This window comes from Anas acuta, chromosome 3 (genome assembly GCF_963932015.1).
Source record: "Anas acuta chromosome 3, bAnaAcu1.1, whole genome shotgun sequence".
Classification (NCBI taxonomy): Eukaryota; Metazoa; Chordata; class Aves; order Anseriformes; family Anatidae; genus Anas; species Anas acuta.
In genome coordinates, this window is record NC_088981.1 from 36,209,055 (window position 1) to 36,222,892 (window position 13,838).

Consider the following 13,838-nt stretch of genomic DNA (forward strand, 5'->3'; position numbering starts at 1 on the left):
TTCTGATAGTTGTATCTGAATCATGTTTCTGTAGATTGTTTAGCACAGTGCGCTCACAAGATGTTGCAAAAACCTTCCTAGGGTGAAGATAGGACATCTATCTGTTGCTTCTCTTCGCAAGGACAGTTATCTCGTGTCTGTGATGATACTGAAATAGCACAGTGTATTCTTGCCGAACCAATCCAGGCTGCGAGTTACCCGTGTTAGATTCAAGGTGCACACAAGTGAATTGCTGATGTTCTGTCTATTTTTATAGAAATACAAGTGAAATTAATTATCTGTAGTTTTGTGGCTTCCTCTTTGATGAAGCTATGTGTGAGCACAAATTTGATTAAATTGTCAATGTAGCTTACTGAATACAAACAATCCGAAGGCACTGCACGTAGTTTCCCTAGCTTGGAAGCTGAAAGAGAGAAGAGACTGTACCGGCGGTGTCTGCTGGAAATGGCACGTCGAGTGTATTAGTGCAAATGAGCAATACCTTGTTTGTCCTCCTGCTGCTTCTGCACTAAGGCAGGTACAGCTGCAGGAGTTACTGCGTTGTGTCTGCAGTGTAGGATCTGATTTTTTTCTGTGCTTTCTGACATACTCCTTTCTTTTTGCTTTGGCTGTGTGTGTGGCCCAGTAAACACATCGTTTGGTTCACGATGTCAGTGGTTTGTATTACAGCTCTGCCAGTGATCTGATACTTGAGCTTAGGGAAGTTGTTTTACCTTTGTCTAACTTCTTTTCACAGTTTATTTTGTCTAGTAGGCCTCTCTTTCATTGTGAGCTTTATGTGGCTTTTAACAAGTGTCGCTCTTGTGCTGGGGCTACAAACAATTCTCAGTGTTATTAGACCAGCAAGGAGACTGCTGGATAAGCAGGATGTCTGGGTATGGAAAGCAACGGACTGCTAAGGGCTTCCAGCAGTTATGCTACAGGAGCCTGTCCTGTGCCCAGTGGCCTCCAGTGGTGAGAGCTCCAGGGACCATTGCCATTCCTGCCAGTGAAACAATTCATGTCATCGTTTTTCTCAGTAAAGCTGGAATTTTTGATTTTGGTACGTGACTTGTAAGGTATGCAATAGTCATCTCTAGCCTAGACCCTAAACAGAGCAGTCACTCTTCTGCTGGTAAAATGCTCACACATCACCATGGGACCCAACAGTCATTGCAGTATTCAGGTACACAGGAGTTATCAGCTCTGTTATCACCTCTGTGCCTGGTTGTCAGAGCCAACCAGATTCTGCAACATGCTTACCTGGAGGCTTCCTGTGAGACTTTGCAGGATAGAAAAACTAAAGGTTAAAATAGGTAAAGATGACTGAATTGTTGATGTGTTAAAAGTAAGATTTATCCGGGATGGCAGGATAGGGAGCATGCAACCATGTTAACTGTGGTATGTGTAAAGACTTGTCAACTGCAAAACGGTATACAATGTAGAAAATTTGATGGCTTTGATCAGTGGATGTTCTAATAACATTCTGAAAACAGCATTTTTATGTGTGTTTTGTGTTAAAATGGGAAAGAGGACTGGTGGCACAGATCCTAAACTTTCTTATGATGTTATGAGTAATGCTGTTCAGGAGTGAATGGGCCTTCTGCATCCTTCCTACCTTCTATTTCTTCCCAGATTGTAAGGATGTGGATTTTTAGTCTTCACAAAATCGTTACTTCGTCAGTCATTGGTTTGCTGCAGAGTAATGTTAGCATCTGCTGCAATCTGTAACAGCTTAAAACATTCTTTTGTTATCTTCATTTTAGCTGTACATCCTTGACTCCTGGACCTAGCTGTGATCGGTTTAAGCTGCATATCCCTTATGCTGGAGAAACACTCAAATGTAAGTTTAAAACTACTGTTATTGCATCTTGGCCTTTCTTTCAGCAATGTCTTCTCTTTCAAATTTTACCATGTCTGTAACTAATTTTATGAATTTTGAGAAGATTTGTTTTTTTTTAAAGCTTCATCTCTAAGAAAACAAAATGTAACTGTAAGAATATCTTTTTAAGATAAGTTTACAGCCTTCCTTAATATAGTAACGAAGTTGAAAACATGAATCCCAAAAGTCAGAAGCCTCAAGCTCCTCCCAAATTTTTCTAATAAATGTTGTGACTAAGACAATACAGTGGCCATTTATAGTCTCACTCGTGTATGTTTGGTGTTCTTTCTTTCTTTCTTTTATAAGAATTCCCTAGTAAGATACAGCAAAAGACAGTCTGGTGTTTTATTAGGTTATCTCTAAATAGTAACTGCTATGTTTTACCAGATTAGAGAAATGTCACTCACCTTTTTGATTTAGTGTTGTGTTTAAATCTGCCTTACTCTTGGAGGGGCTGCTTGTGCTGGCTTATTTGCTCAATCTTCAATTAGTCTGTGTTTTGGTTCAAAGGATTAGAATAATATTTGCTTTATGTGTTTTGGGGTTTTTGTTGTTTTAGAAGATAGAAAATTATATTCTGAATACCCGAGTTGTTGATAATCTGCATATGGAAAATGGTGAAGTTGTGCTGTTTGTGTCTAAAAACTGGAATAGGAGGGGATGAAGAATTTCAGATAAAGTAAATTGTGAAGCTTGGTATGTTTAGATTTAGGACAGCATTGGTGAAACCATATCTGGAGTACTGGAGTCCAGTTCTGGTCTCCTCAGTACCAGAAAGGCATGGGCATATTGGAGTAAGTCCAGCAAAAGACCATGAAGACAATAGAGGGACTGCTGCATCTGTTCTACCAGGAGAGCTGGAGCTGCTTTGTCTCCAGAAGAGAAGGCTTAGGGCAGATATTATCAATGGGTATAAGTACCTGATTGTGGGGAGTGGAGTGAGGAGGCAGAACCAGACTCTTCTGTGACCATTGAAAGGACCAGAGGAAATGGTCACAAGGTGAAATACAGAAGGTCCCATCCAAATATGAGGAAAAAGTTTACTTGTGAGTGTAGTTCAACAGTAAAAGTGGAGCTGAGAGCTTGTGTAGCTTGTATGTCTCCGTCCTTGGAGGTACTCGCAACCCAACTGGACGTGACCCTTAGCAACCTGCTGTAGTTGACCAATGTCTGAGCAGAGGGGATTGAACTACACAGCCTCCAGAGGCGTCTGCTACCCTCAGGTATCCTGTGAGTCTGTGAAAAGCTGCTCTCTGGAGGAGTAAGTACTTAACGTAAACAGAAATGTTAAACATATAAAACTCTTACTGCTTTGATAAAATCCATTTAGCCTGCATCATACACATGCTATAGCTCCCTAAGACATTTTAAATATTAAGGATGTTGTATTTCTTCTGTGGTAGTTTTTCTTCCCATTACACAGTGCACTAGAAATAAACCCTTCTGCTTTATGAATGGAAATCGATGCAGTTAAACTTCTTATCATTACAACTACGTTAAAGCTTCCAGTTGTCACCCATAAGTAAAGTTGTCCTTCTCGGAAGTTGATCTGGAAATTTGTGCGTATGTTTGTGAGATAGATGATAGATGAGGTAGGTTCCTTTATTGGTCTACTATGAATATGTTTTCTGCTCTAAAAGTACAAAGTTCTGGCTCAAGAGATCTAATTCTTTTCCAAAAGAGAAAAATGGCATATTAAGCCCTAGCTAGCAATTATTACAAAAAAAAAAAAAAAGGGTGGGGTATGAAACATGGGGGATGACACTGTTTTAATAAGTACAGGCCATATTATTTGAAGCTACTACTGTAGTAAGTGGAATTTTTGTCTCTATTTTAAACTTAAAAATAATTTGAATGGCAGACTGAATCTGTTCCATCTTGATGCATACAACGTTTAGTAAATTCTACTTGAGACTTGCTTCATGGCTACAATCAAGATGCAGTGAAGCTTTATTGCATGACGTTGCTATAGAGAATGCTACCGCATTTTCTATGAGACTAGTAACCCTCTAATTTATCATTTTACCTGTTATTATATTCTGAGAGCTTCAAGTCTCTACTTGCTTTTAAGTAGTGGCTAGAATTTGATTTCTAAGAGAAAATGAGCAGATTAAAATGCACATAGGCAAGGACGTGCTGGCGCACTCTTCATTGGGTTAGAAACTGGCTGGATAGCTGGGCCCAAAGAGTCGTGGTGAATGGAGTCAAGTCCAGTTGGAGGCCAGTCACTAGTGGTGTCCCCCAGGGCTCGGTGCTGGGGCCGGTCCTCTTTAATATCTTCATCAATGATCTGGACGAGGGCATTGAGTGCACCCTCAGTAAGTTTGCAGATGACATCAAGTTAGGTGCGTGTGTCGATCTGCTCGAGGGTAGGAAGGCTCTGCAGGAGGATCTGGATAGGCTGCACCGATGGGCTGAGGTCAACTGCATGAAGTTCAACAAGGCCAAGTGCTGGGTCCTGCACCTGGGGCGCAATAACCCCAAGCAGAGCTACAGGCTGGGAGACGAGTGGTTGGAGAGCTGCCTGTCAGAGAAGGACCTGGGAGTGATGGTGGACAGTCGGCTGAATATGAGCCAGCAGTGTGCTCAGGTGGCCAAGAAGGCCAACGGCATCCTGGCTTGTATCAGAAACAGTGTGACCAGCAGGGCTAGGGAGGTGATCGTCCCCCTGTACTCGGCTCTGGTGAGGCCGCACCTCAAGTACTGTGTTCAGTTTTGGGCCCCTCGCTACAAGAAGGACATCAAGGTGCTTCAGCGGGTCCAAAGAAGGGCGACGAAGCTGGTGAGGGGCCTGGAGAGCAAGTCCTACGAGGAGCAGCTGAAGGAGCTGGGCTTGTTCAGCCTGGAGAAGAGGAGGCTCAGGGGCGACCTTATCGCTTTCTACAGATACCTTAAAGGAGGCTGTAGCGAGGTGGGGGATGGCCTGTTCTCCCACGTGCCTGGTGACAGGACGAGGGGCAATGGGCTAAAGTTGCGCCAGGGGAGTTTTAGGTTAGATGTTAGGAAGAACTTCTTTACTGAAAGGGTTGTTAGGCACTGGAGCAGGCTGCCCAGGGAGGTGGTGGAGTCACCATCCCTGGAAGTCTTCAAAAGACGTTTAGATGTAGAACTTAGGGATATGGTTTAGTGGGGACCATATGGAATACGGGGACTGTTAGCGTTAGGTCAGAGGTTGGACTCGATGATTTTGAGGTCTCTTCCAACCTAGAAATTCTGTGATTCTGTGACATGGGCATACAGATGATACCAATATACCTAATGACTATATTGCAGTTACAGTGTTTGGAAATATGATTATGGATTATACATTAAACTTTGGTATTTAGAAATCCTCTTTTCTCACAGTTCTTGTATTTTGAACAACACATAAGCAATTAAATAAAACAACCGTAATGCTAGTGGTCTTCACCTTCCCAAAAAAATAAAAAGCACAATTTTACCATGCTACATATTTCACCATTTTGGCCAGCTGAATGTAGAAAGAGGCATAAACAAGTGTCTCTCTTTCACAGGTACCTAATAATAGCAATGAATTCGATGGATAATGATTCTCCTCATTTCAGCCTTACAGGTTTGAAAATGCTGTGCGTCATTTGGTCTCATAGCACGTGGAGTAAACTGATGCCAGCAGGTTCAAGAAAGCTTTTAAGAATTGTGTGTTCAGATCTCTAGTGATGGCAGGGGAAGACTGCCATGGTGTGTAACCAAAGATTTGTAGATACTTTGTTGTAGGCTGTTGCTAGATACCTTATCTTTTAAGGGCAGAATATTTCTGCAAAGGAAAGTTGCGAAATCTGCTAGAATAAAAAGATTGGCTGAAAATGTTCAGAAGCTTCAGTGTATGGCCTTCATTATGCAGTGCCAAATACAGGCTGAAGTGTGTAGTTCCTTTGTGGTTTGTCTTGCATCCTCTTTGCAACAGATCAGATCTTTGCATATCATCAATCATAACCGCTGCCACTGTACAAGTACCCAAGTATTAATCCCAGCGTGTTGAAAACTGTTGGTACGCTGCTTTAGGGAAGTGTAATTGCACAGTCACAGGCCTGTTTTCCAGAAGGCCAGGCAGTTCACTGTTGGTTTTTTTGTTTGTTTTTTTTTGAAAAAGGGGAAAGTGCACATGCAGGCAATGCAGTGGCTGACTACCTGTAGTATAAAACAATTGTTTTTTTGAGCTTTAGTAACGTCAAATATCCAGTAACTTAAGGTGCCTTGCTGGCAATTAATATAGTTTCTTGAGATCCACAGAATCCTCGAATATCCAGAGTTGGAAGGGACCCATGAGGGTAATTGAGTTGAACTCCTGACTCTACATAGAGCATCAGTTAGCTAAGTAGTCATTTTGTTTTCAGATATCATGTTCACTTCACTTGTGCATTTATTCTGAGTTTCTGGAATGTTATTACCAGTTACTTAGCTCCAGTGAGGAATAAGAGCTTGGGGTTATCCACAGTTTTATTTATGCTTGATAAAATGTTACGTCAGTGTTGGAGATAAATTAGGTTATTAAATTAGTCTTCCATCACACTTCAAAAATTTTCAAATTATGTTTTCAGAGATACCTTACTGAAGAAAATTGTGTTTTTATGGCCAGGATGGTTGAAAAATTGAGCTGTTTCTTGGTAGATTTCAGACAGCAATGTTAGTATTTTAATGAAGCCATCCAGGACTCAGTGCTGCTGCATTAAACTCATTGCTTTCTTTATATTTGATTTTTTTTTTAAAGTTCTTGGTAAGAATTTAAATTCTAAGAAGACTAAGTGTCCATGATACTCTGTAATGAGTGTAAGGCGTAGTAATGTTGGATCTGTGTTCCAGGGACAAAATTTAGAGTAAGTGGTATCCTAGTATGTCCTTTATTGCAAACTGAATATCTGCTGAGTAAAGTTTGGTATTTCTGGAGAAGTACGTGCATATTTTGATGTGAAGTGTTCTGTACTTCTTAGACATAGTGGTCTTCCTTGCTGAAAAATCAAGGCAGATGTCATTGCTTATCCTGAGAAGTTCTGCTGGATTATAAGCTCTCATAGTCTTTAAATAATATTTGTAATTCATCATTAAGAATTAGTTGCTCGGTCACTGCAGTTTTGTTCCAATGAACCCTGGAATCTCTTGCTTTTGGTTTTAATTTTGCACTCAAGATTTTGCTGCTTCTTGCTGCTAAGAGAACCTGACCCTTTCCCCCCCCCCCCTCCTCTTGTGTTCTTCACATCTTCTTTTTCAGGCACTGATGCCTCCCTCTCTCTCTGTCCTTGAGTGCTGTCATCTGGAATTTAACGGTGATTAAACAATGTGTTGCCCTTGTGATGCTACTGTTTTCTGTGGCCTCTTGAACTGTAGTATTTTTGTCTTCTGTCTGATTTTCACTGTTTTTGTGAATAGACTGCAGCTCAGGGTTCTGCTGCTACCACTTTGTTAGGTTTCCTTCATCCTGAAGAATGTTTCTTTTGTCTCATTTGAAGCTTAGCTTTTCTTTTTATGTTCTTGTTTCTTCTTTTTTGCTCCTGATTTCTTTTTCTTAGCTTCTTACGAATTTTAGTAATAATCCTTATAGTGAAAAATCACTGTCTTGCTGCCTCACTAGCTGGTCTAGCATATTCCCCGGAATGCGCTTTGTAGAATGTCAATTGGTTTTCTTCCTTTGATGGCAGTATCTCAGTAAGTTTATCTAGTCTTCCTGTGGCTTTCAGCTTTAAGGAAGTAATAAGAAGAACAGAAAATAAAAAAAATATAGAGGAGTACCCGACCTTGTTGCCCTTCTAAATGCTGCTTTGCTAATTTTATTTGCTAAACACTTGTTTATTGTGCCAGCAAACAGTTGGAAAAATGATTTTGCAAGTAATCTTAAGAGTTAAGATTTGCATAACCAGGTTGCTGCAGTGTGTATGTCAGCCTTCTCTGCAGCACTGGGTCGGTAGCTCAGGTTGTGGTTTAGTTGAGGCTCTTACAGGAAGAACTTTTTTATACTAATAAAATACTTAGGTTGTACTTAGGTGCTATCATTATTTACATGGTGAGTGTCTTTTTGTTGGGTCATCCCAGGTACCAGAGATTCTCCCTGGCAATGTGTTTTCTAAAGAATTGTTGAGTCTTAATTTATGTGGTAAGGGTAATGAATATTCTTTCTTTGGGAACCTGCTAATGAATGTCAAATGAGTGTTACTAGTGGGAAACATCAAGAGATAATCTAGTGTTTTTTTATAGTTATTTCCTCTTAGACTACAAAGCTTTAAATACTTTATACTTTTAAATAATCACTTTCATGTCTAGCACTATTACTCTTATTGACACTTCTTGTGTTTTGGACTTCCCTTGAGAGTGTAATGGGCAGAACTTTATTTGCAGGTAAAAGTCTTAAATAGTATATTTCTTCATCAAAAGAAATGACCTCACGTTATATACCTACAAGTGTGGCATTAGGGAGGCTTATGGCTCAGGCTAGACCCCCATATTTGTGTTGTGGGAGTGCCTTTCTCCTTTGCTGTCTTCTCTTTTCTACTCCTGTTTGGGCTCCAGTTACTGATGATCCTGCAGTCTGTTTGCTTCCAGGTATTTTTGGCCTTCATTTTCCCTTTCCCTTTTTTCAGCTACCTGGTGTCTGTTACAACTCCGGTGTTGCCTGTCTTTAATTTCTACCAACAAGTCCAGTGTTGCCTGTCTTTAATTTCTACCAGTGTCCTATCTCTTCTTGTATTATCTGTTGCTCTCTTTTGTCCTCTTCACTTCTAGTACTAACCTTTTTGGGAAGCCAGTTGCCCAGCTACCTAGCTGCGAGTAGCTCAGATTGTTTGTAGAACGAGCTGCTTTCTTGTTCAGCCTTGGATCCAGCTCATTTACTTCATTTTTGCAGATTTGCCCACCTTCAGCCCTTTATGACATCCCTTTATGTCTCTCTCTGTACACTGGCTTAAACTTTTTTCCCTTCCTTATAGCTGTATTTGTCAGTTGAAATTAAAGAAATAAAAATACCCACAACCCTTTGCCATCCACCACCTCCCTAAGAAACAAACAACCATCCTGCAAGTCCTTCCTGTGTCTTTTTTCTTACAACGCCTCGATTGAAGAAGTGGGACTTGATTCAGTTGCCTAACTAGAGGTGTCTAATGCTCTCCGAAGTACCTGAGAGTATCTTGCCTGGCCTTTTCAGCCGCTGACCCACAGGGCACTGATCTCATTAAAAAAAACCACCTTATATCTGCCATAGATGTCTCAGACACCCTAAGGCATCTCAAATGGCCCTAAGCAACACGGTTAGACAGATGAACCAGGCTGCTTGGCAGCTTTGCACATGGTGGAATAGCAGTACAGAGAAGAAAGGTGTTTTTTTTAATATACAAATATATATTTTTTAAATTGTTTTTGTTTTAAGAAATGCTGTTGAGACTTTAATGCTGATTCCTGTGCCCTTTTTCAGCTGGTGTGTTGATTCACACTAAAAAGTCAGAAATTAAGCTTAAGAGCATCACAATTCCTTGCTATCAGACATCTCTAAATTTCCAGAATAGTTCTGACTTCTTGCTTAAAAAAAGAAAAACTAAGAAATTTAAGGTATGTGTTGTTTACTGTAGTAGGGTTGTATTATATGGCCAGATGATCAGCAGTCCCACAGTATTCCCAGACACCACTTGAGGGTAGCTGCCCTCCCATTTGGGCCGAACTCCTTATTCAACAGATCATTTTCAGAGGAGCTTCTGGGGTATAATCATCTTACTCTACTTGGCAGTGAATGGCTTGGCAGCAGCAACACCACAGCAAAAAAAGAGTTGTTCCTATTTCTTCTTCCAGTAGTAGTTCTGTGTTTACTCGAGTTGAATTGTCATTTCAGGAGCTATTTGTCTTTGTCACAAAATTAATCATTGGTTTTATGGGTAGTGTATTACTATATTTGACTTAAAGCCTGTAGAACAAAAACCTTTAGGGTAAAATCCAGTAACAAGTCAGCAGATCTCTTCATTTAGATCCTTTCATACCGCTGACTATCTTGGTCACAGATCATAGTGAATAACCGATTCCTTTTCTACCTGTAAAAACAGTTGCCAAGGGCTGCTTTAGGTAAGAATTTGTAGAAGCGATGGATCAGTGTTTCTGTGCAGAATCTGTGTGGCCACTGAAGGAGATAGATTAGCATTCTGCATACATGAGTAATGTCGTTCTACTTACAGTCTTCTTAATATTCAACAAGGACAGTTTCTTTATTTTCCCCAAACTGATTCTCCACGTAGGATTGGTCTCTTGCTTCAACGCTGTTCCCTGTGAATGCATTTTGTGATCGAATTACACTTGGATTTTTTTCATTTTTTAAATATCAAAAGGATTGATATCCAACATCCAAATTATATCCAAATTGGTCTTATTCCAGGCTGCAGTGGGGATGCATTCATTCTACATATTTAGAGCTCACTTAGCTTTTTCTGACCCCAAGAATTTCTGAAGAATGTAGGTATCCCTTCAGAAGTAAAGTCTGTGGATTTCTAGGTCAATAGCTGGTATGTTACTTCCTAATTTTTGCCTTCTTTAGGTAAAGAGAGATGTAAAAGCTGTGGTAGTAGCAGTGTGGCATCTTTCTGTACTGCTAAATTTACAGCACAGTTTTAAAAAAAAGAAGCAGAAAAGGTAAAGTTATCAGGAAAGGAAAAACTGCATATAGGATAGGCCAGTGGAAAGCAACTGTAAGCATCTAAGAAACTTCTGAGTTTCTAACCCTTTTGTTAGACTTGTGTGTTTTGGCTGAACAGATGAGAAAAGAACTCCATGCGTGTGTTAAAAGAAAATGATAGATTTAAGTATTAATATTTCTATCTTTTTGTCTGTTGGGAGTACATTAACTTTTCCTTTGAAATCCTGTGAAGTAAAATATTTCAAAATTTAATGCTATTTGCCTGAGGAGAGAATATGAAGAATAGTGGATAGTGAGAAGTGGATTTGGGATAGCGAGAAGCAAAAGGATGTATAAAACACCCTTTTTCTTCTAATTTATCTTAAACTTCATGGCTTTAACTTTACTGAATTAATTTTAAATTCTGTAGTACTATTTAATTGGAAATATAATTCCATTGAAGTAATCATTGGCTAGCGTATCTATAAAACTGAGATAACTGGTCTGAGTGGGAAGGTTTTGCCGCATAGTTCTTAAACTGGAATGGACGTGGTCACTGACGTCCTGAAATGCTACACGTTTGCCTTCTGTCAAGGGAATAACAGCAAATAGAGTTGAAACTTCAGAGGAAATACATTCTCAGGAGCTGGGGGTGCAAGGAGAGGGGTATTTGTTTCATTTAGACAAGATGGGGAGAGAATGCAGGGCTATTTTGATTTTTAGTATTTATGGTTTCAAAAATAAAATGGTAGCCATCCTCAAACTCTGAGCACAAACATGTTGCAAATGGCTCTGTTGGTTGAAAATGTATGTTCTTACCCCAGAGCAATTATATAAGATGGTAAGCCACAGGTAATGTCGTGTAAGTATTAAATAAAGGAGTTGTTTAGAAATGTTTCTACTAGGCCAGGACAAACTGGGAGATGGCGATTCAAAACACTAAACACGTTACATTTTGCAGTCTCACTGTAGAGACTGGTGTGAACGTTTATGTGAAGTAAAACCATATTTGCTGTTGAGTTGGCCATTGTGATTGCTTAAATACCTCTTACTTGACTATAAAGATGCGTGATATTTTTATTTATGTGTGATAGCCTAGCCAAGCAAGCTGATAGCTGCAGAATTCTTTTATTTAACAAGAGCAGAACTCAGATATAGGATTTATACTGAATACACAAAATATATGTATATTTATACTGAATATACAAAATTTTTAAACTAAAATATCTGCACAGGTGGTCACTCATCTGCTGATACAGGGTGATATGCCACTAATTCTCAATGGAAGAGGGGGTGCGACAGAAGAAGGTAGCCAAGAGCAGCTATGAACATACGAGAGAGGTAGTAGACACGTTTGGCCAGTTACAACCATGACGTGCCTGACCTCGGTGCTGGTTCTTGCTGTGGCCATGCATCACACCTCAGGGGGGTCACAGAGGGTGCCCTCCCCAGCTGCTGGACCTGCTCCCACAGCAGGAGTCACTGCACACAGTATGCAGCTGTCCCGAACCACCAATTGTGTAAATCCACCACCACCACATCAAACTGTTAGCGCAAGCTTTCAGCGAGTGTCATACCTGAGCACTGATGTGGCGGAAGCTATTATGAGTTCTCTTCATTGCTGGAGAACTGAAAGCACGGGCGGAAAAAAGAGCTTGTACCTGCTTGAACCTTCACATTACACCACCTGCCATAGCTTCCTTGGGGTTCACCTGTCCTTTGGAGCTTGCAGAGGTGAATGCAGTGTGTGCCTAGTCTCACTACTCTGAGCTGAGTCCCGGAGCCACCTTATGATGTAAGGTTCCTTAATACTTTTTCACTAATCAAATATGGAGGTATTACATAAAAATAGGGAGTTATTTTGGTCCTTTTCTTATTCTAAGCAGCTTTTTGTAATATTTATATACTTGGAGTGCAGCTCCTGGTGAGCTGAGTGGTAGCTATGTGCACTTGGTTCCCTCAACTCTTGTAAAGGAAACATCCAGAGAACAAAAACCATACAACTAGCAACTGAATACCAAAAGTTTCTGTTAAATGAATTACTTAGCATCAGGTTGAAAACATATGTACAATCCTTTCCTTCAGAGTGGCACTGGGCTACCTAAGTCACAGGCCAGGCTTTTTCTTTGTGCCATATTCTGAGTTGCTTGTAACAAAGCTCTTCGTCTGTGAGGGTTAAGGAGAATGTATTGAGGTGCTGTCTCCTTCAACTTACAGCCCCAGGAATTGTCTGCTGTCTATGTGGAAACTGATAGGGTGGCTGTAAGGAGCTCTATATGATTCTTTCAGTTGTAGTAAGTACAAAGAAAAGGACTGAGTTGTGGTGGTGTAGGAAAATTCAGTCTAGTGACCAGTAACTTTACTGAATTCTTCATTGCTGTTTTACAGTTTAGGCAGTGTAGTAATTATTTTCTTTCAATCTAGGTGTGTTTCCTGTTACAAATTTATGTAGCTTCCTCTAGGATTGGTGTCTATTTTGTTCTTATTTTAAATACGAGTGATTTTATGTTGACTGTATGCTTGTGAAAGGCAGGTGGGAGTGCAGACAGGAGAAACCCACGCCATGCTCTGAGTCCCATGATTAGTGAGTTTGTGGTTTCGGAATGATGCAGTGGAGCATACCTAGCCCAGACTGACTATTGGCTTCTTGGTCATGAGCCCTCACCCTCCGCAAATTAATCTTTATAGCATCCTCGCTTCCAGCTAGAGCCAAGATGGATGTTAACAGAATATTGGCAATTAAAGCTGTCACATTGAGGGTCTTGAGATGGTGACATTACTGAGCAGGCAATGTGGCTGTGTCAGACTTGTTAATTCAATGCTTTTCTCCACTTCTGTATTTATATTTGTTAGAAAAAAAAAAAGTGGCTGTAATTACTCTGAACAGAATCTTTATAAGGCTTACCACAATGAGTGATTTTACCTTTCTGTATAGATTTTGAACAAGTTACTACATAGTAGGTATTGACTTCCTCCTTTTAATGCCTGCTCTTTGTGATACATCACCGCTCTGCTTTATGCAAAAGCTCACAGTTTTTCATTCATGTGTTCTTAAAGAGGAAAGAGTGATTCAGAGGTAGAGAAGTGATGCTAGATATAGCTTTTCTTGAATCGTGGGTGGTATCTTTTTTAGCACACATGAAAGTGACCTCTTCTTGACCTATCTAAACTCTGAAGTATGTTTACTAGTGAAATAATTCAACTGAATTTTTTTTTTTTGAACTATCATCGGTAGTTAATTATGTGTCTTGTGACACCAGCATGATGAGAACTCGGTGCTAAGCTGTGATGAAGTTTTTTTTAATTTTTTTGTTAATTTTAGCCTCTCAGGTTAAATGCACAATACTACATTATTCTTGGCCAGAATTTGGGTAATTGGAA

The 13,838-nt window shown here is 40.1% G+C and overlaps 1 protein-coding gene across 3 annotated transcripts in view; it reads left to right on the forward strand.

Annotated features, from left to right (window-relative positions):
- The window catches only part of BABAM2 (BRISC and BRCA1 A complex member 2), a 166,858-nt gene that overhangs the window by 16,696 nt on the left and 136,324 nt on the right, over nt 1-13,838 (forward strand). For all 3 annotated transcript variants that reach the window (XM_068676618.1, XM_068676616.1, XM_068676617.1), the window contains one exon: nt 1,746-1,822. In XM_068676618.1, the coding sequence (XP_068532719.1) occupies nt 1,746-1,822 (77 nt within the window). The remainder of the gene's footprint in view (nt 1-1,745; nt 1,823-13,838) is intronic.